At 46.4% G+C, this 4,882-nt stretch overlaps 1 protein-coding gene across 1 annotated transcript; it reads right to left on the bottom strand.

Annotated features, from left to right (window-relative positions):
- Nucleotides 1-217: 217 nt before the first annotated feature.
- LOC144098820 (uncharacterized) lies at nucleotides 218-4,619 on the bottom strand. The gene is made up of 3 exons (XM_077631713.1): nucleotides 4,213-4,619; nucleotides 2,450-2,610; nucleotides 218-274 (listed from the first exon to the last, which is right to left on the bottom strand). Exons 1-3 carry the CDS (start codon nucleotides 4,482-4,484, stop codon nucleotides 228-230), a joined length of 480 nt encoding a protein of 159 aa, XP_077487839.1. The 5' UTR covers nucleotides 4,485-4,619; the 3' UTR covers nucleotides 218-227.
- Between the last annotated feature and the right edge of the window lie 263 nt (nucleotides 4,620-4,882).

Genomic DNA, 4,882 nt, shown 5'->3' on the forward strand with positions numbered 1-4,882 from the left:
GGAGGTTTGCAGCTGAACTCATCGGTCTACTTAGTTTCCTTGCAAAATTCTCTGCCTCTGCAAAAACAACGGCACATTAGCGCTCACAGAGCGCTGCTAGGCCGCGAAAGGAATGAAGAGACCGCATACGTGTTATTTGATTTAATAAATTACAACAGTGCTGCTAATCTTAACCAATTCACCAATATCGAAAAAAAAAGAAAGTATAAAATCTCAACTGCCGCCGGCTATGTCCGCGAAGCATGAGGACTTGCAGAACTCAGCAGGACGCAGTCTGCAAATGAGAGAAAACGTGATTGAGGGTTGTGAATCAACAGGAGGGACCCCGAACATAGTAACTTAGACTAAATAGCGTTCAACACAGCACACTTTTCGTCAGGAATTTCGGAATCACGCTTGGGATCATACTAAATGAGACACTGAGGTATAGCTGCCATCAGAGTGAAACACCCTCGAAAAAGCCCGCTGCTACTTCAGTTACACTTCTCCCTAATGCCTCAACGCAAGAGGTTTCTCCACTCTCATTCTTGAATACTGCATGTTCTGCACAAGTGGAACGAAAGTATTCTTCAGTATGCAAGCAGGTTCGCTGCTTTGCAACTTCCCGCTGTTTTTTTCAGTACTCTGCGTGGCCGTTGCATGAAATTCTTGCAGCCGTCATGAAAGTTTAGATAGAACAGTCAAATATCCAGAATTGGCGATGCAGATGAGTGTTCCGCGACTCTTATCAATTTTGTTTTCGTGGCCTAGTCGTTGGCGACATTCTGCTTGGACACAGTATCTAGCGTGAGTTCTTTGCAGATGAGTAGGACACTCCACCCAACTTTTCATCTCAGTAAAATCTGATCTGGTGCTTTTTATGGCCATGTTTATATTTTTCCAGCAGAAATATACTCAATTATTGGCGAAAAAGTTCCATTTAAAAACATTCTCGCCACCCGATTCGAATTTAGGACGTCAAGAAGAAAACAAATTGAAGAGCACTTAAGTCAACTTACATGCATCAAAGCGAAAGCCTTTCCGTTGTCCTGTTGAGCTCTTAAACTCAACACAATCCCCTCGCGGTTCTCGAATTAGTTTCGGTTTCAAATTACGACCTACTATGCCTTTGTTATATTTGATGTGTTCGCTATATCCGGACTTAAGTTACGACCAATGCCTTCTAAAACATCCTCTTTCCGTCGGAGTAAGTGACCGAGTTGTTAATACGATTGATTACTAATCCGTTATGTTCTGCTTATTGTGGGCTCGTGTCCCATCCCCGTCGACGTTTTTTCATCTTTCAATTTATTTGATTGACAGGTGGAACGTACAAATTCTGAGGACGCACAAATCCTGTCCACCATGATGGCCCTAAGCCTGTCGCCTTAAAAAACTCCGTGATCACCGCTTTAGAGTAAACACCAGCGTTTCCTAGCCTCAGGGCTGTGTTGTCCGTAACAGCTGCTCAGAGGCCTTGAGGTACCTGCCACAATACAAGACACAATTATTCTGCGTATGATGTGGTAGCCATAGAATAAGGCAGGATGCTCTGGACAAATATCGACTGGAAACAGCGAGAAGCCGGATTAGATACCTGTCTTTCATTCAGGCGACGTGGCGAAGTCTGCTTTCGTGCTTCCCTGAAAGACTCAGAAATAAAACTACGCTGTTTTCGAGAATCCACTAAACATTGAAGTTCAGCCTTTGCACTATTCGCTTTGCTCTAGATTACATATGCCTTATTACCCATGTTCTTGGACGACTGTCCGAATGAACTGCACATAAGCCTCAACTCTATGTTGCTATCGACAGGTAATGTCTTTAGGTACACTATACAGACGAGGCGAAATGGGATAGTGTTTGGGAATGCAGTAGCATAAGAAAAACACAAATAGTGCGCCGTAAATAAGAAGGACGACCACTTTAGCTTTAGTGCTTCATGCTATGCTCTATGCTTTAGTGGTAAAGTGAGCTCCTGAGAAGCCGCAAAATATAACGCGCATCGCAATCTCGGATATTGACATGGTAATCAGGACAGGGTTTGTAGACACAAAGCCCTGCATTATGTTGTTAGTACTACATATGCATACCCCTCAAAGAACACCGCTGCGCCGAAAGTTACTGCTTATTAATTAGCAGCAGGAACCCAGTAATGTGGCTATAAATGCACTGAGGCTTCGCAAAGTAAATTTGTATCGTTTATGCGGCCTAATAACGCATTTAAGAACCGCTGCTTTTTGCATATAAACGTTCACCTCATATCGTTAGGTCGATGTAAAAAAAACTAGCCACCAAAAAATATTTACCTGGCACACATTATCTTTGTGATTTGTTGAACGGCGGGTACCAACATGCGCCACGTAAACGCTCATGGTGTACCGTCAAGAATGGCATTTGCGGTTGCGTTGCCAGCTGAACACCTGCGCGGGAGGACGTACTGCGCATGCGGCTGTGAGACGCCACTTACGGATGCGGCTGGCAGGGGCAGCAGCACCACCGCTCCCGGACACCCTCCTAGGTGCAGGAACTCGGCCGCCATGACGAAGCGATGGCAGCCGGGGCCTTTGCCGGCGGAGTCTGCACCACACAGGTGACGATGCATGGGGCCCCAGCCGATGTCTTGCTCCACTGGAAACGGGTTCGAGGACTCAGTTATTGGCTGCAGCCGGCAATATGTGAGTAAGAATATTAGGTAAACGAAAAGGCACAATGAATTAGAGTTCGTAAACGCAAATAAACAAGCACTTGTGCTGATTCAAATCTTACTCAGCAGTACAGGATGGTAAAATTCTGCGTAAGCAGTGAAATTAGGTTTTTTGGTTTTGTGAAAACTGTTGACCGATGAGGTGAATTGGATGAGGAAGCTCAAGGAAGTGATGATGTGTGATTAAAGAATTTACGACATCTCTAATTGGCCTCGGTTGTGTTATACAAATGCTGTAAAAATAATAACGGCACATTTATAATCATTATTAGTGAAAATAAAATGAGAAATATTTAGTATTATGCGGTCTATCTCACCACCAACTCCAAATGTAAGGATTAAACACTTTGCTTCGAGGTAAAACTGATCGTACACTCGTATTTCCTAATCTCCATTCAAATGCATTTTAAGTGATGCGCACAAGACTTTTACGTCATTAGTTCATCTCTGAAATTTTATTTTCTTTAGCAATTACGGGGAATTTACCTTAGAGCTCTCAAAACTGTGCCCGAATTTAATGATCTCAGTTCGCCGCCCTACCACACTTAATTCGTCTAACACGTATTAATCTTCGGAGAATTGTTACGCATGTGACAGCACTTCACAAGACCAAGGTTGCAGTCTTATGGGTGCGCGGTGGCCTTTCGACATGGTGCCGTTCTTCGGTCTCTATTCGTTATGGCACGGATTCGCGGTGCTTTGGCGAAGGAGACCAGATTACAGTGGCTAATCAGCCAATCGTAACTGTACTGAAGAACCATCATTGATAACCACGCGGAAATCGTAGCCTTGTTTGTGGAGGCGTCAGGATTGCAGTATGGGCAGCACTAGGTTCCTTTCTAGATAAAACAACTATTCAGGGATGCCGACGATGTGGAAAGCGGGGGCACTCCCGCTACCGGCGCCTCTATGAAAGGTGCAAACAACTGTCCACAGAATTTACTCCTTGCTACAGGCAGTCAATTTGCTGTTTTCACAAATCTCATTCGGCATAGATAAATGACCACTTTCAACTTTTCTCAGCCGGTTGATAGGTGAAGCCCAGCAGTTCTCAGTAATTGAGCAGCATTAAATTGCGACATCAGAAACGGTGAAATTGCTGCGCTTGTCGTAAAGATAAAGTTCCGTATACCACACTTTACCAACGAGCATTCTGAAACCTTGCTTTGACTCACCCAATAATGAAACAAAGCTTTGGTGCCTGCTGCAGGCGCCCATACAAGCCGTCATTGAATCACATGGTGGAACAAGAGGTCTTCATATATATTTACGGGGGAACGTATTCGCGAGTAGTTTTGGACTCGTGCAGGTTTACAGCTTTCCATGGTATTCGCAATCTGTGTCCGATGACCGATAGCTGCATCTTGTGTGAGCACGCTGAGCTCTTGGCGGGCAAGTAACATCATAACTTAATGTGTGAGTATCTGGAGACTTCCTCGCACTCTTCCCAGGTTCGGACAAGCACCTGACAGGAGAATTCGAACACAGCACCAAAGCAAACCAGCGGGGCTCAGAAGCAAGCTCACCATGCCTGTCGCTGGGGGGACGGCTGACAGCTGCGCCCGGCAGTCTGCATTCCCGCACACGCGCTTCTCGGAGCCCAAGCGTCCCTTGCGGTAGTCGTGGTGGTGGTAGTCGTCAGCGCCTCTTTCTCCGAAGGCAATGGCGAGGCGCCGGACCGAGTCCCCGAAGAGCTCGGCGACGTCTGCGGCTGGTGGCTCTCCCACTGGCCGCCTGACGCGGGTTGCGATGTTCCGGCGGCCCTCAACGCAACATTTAGCTCCTTGTCCAAGATCATCCTGCATCGCAAGGTGGAGACCGGAACGAGATGGATGGAGCTGAGCAGTGGGCCGGTCAGGAGAGCTTGGGTGGACGCACATAGCTCTGCGACGCATCATCGAACAACGGTTCGAAAAAAAGATGGCGTGCGTTCTATCTCTCGCGCGGCTCGAGCGGCAGACAAGAGAGGATCGAAGACGTCGAGACGGTTTTTTTTTGTCCTTCATCTCGTTCGACTTCGATCGGCCAAGAAAAAGACGGTTATTACGCCCATATTACGGAGGTCACCGAGCGAACATTTTATTTCAATGCATGTAGTCATTTGACGCCTGCTATCGGGAACATCGGCACGCTTTTGTCGTGATTTTTTTATGGAGACGCTGAAAGATTGAGAAGTTCGAATGTTATCGACGTGGG

The sequence above is a fragment of the Amblyomma americanum genome, chromosome 1 (genome assembly GCF_052857255.1).
Source record: "Amblyomma americanum isolate KBUSLIRL-KWMA chromosome 1, ASM5285725v1, whole genome shotgun sequence".
NCBI classification, from domain to species: Eukaryota; Metazoa; Arthropoda; class Arachnida; order Ixodida; family Ixodidae; genus Amblyomma; species Amblyomma americanum.

Bases quoted from the DNA above. Each gene is read 5' to 3' on its own strand.
- LOC144098820 (XM_077631713.1), bottom strand. From the start codon at position 4,484: ATGATCTTGGACAAGGAGCTAAATGTTGCGTTGAGGGCCGCCGGAACA. The intron at 2,611-4,212 runs GTGAGCTTGCTT...ACCCGTTTCCAG, and splicing joins TCCCCCCAGCGACAGGCATG to TGGAGCAAGACATCGGCTGG. The intron at 275-2,449 runs GTAAGTGGCGTC...TCTCATTTGCAG, and splicing joins TGCCCCTGCCAGCCGCATCC to ACTGCGTCCTGCTGAGTTCT.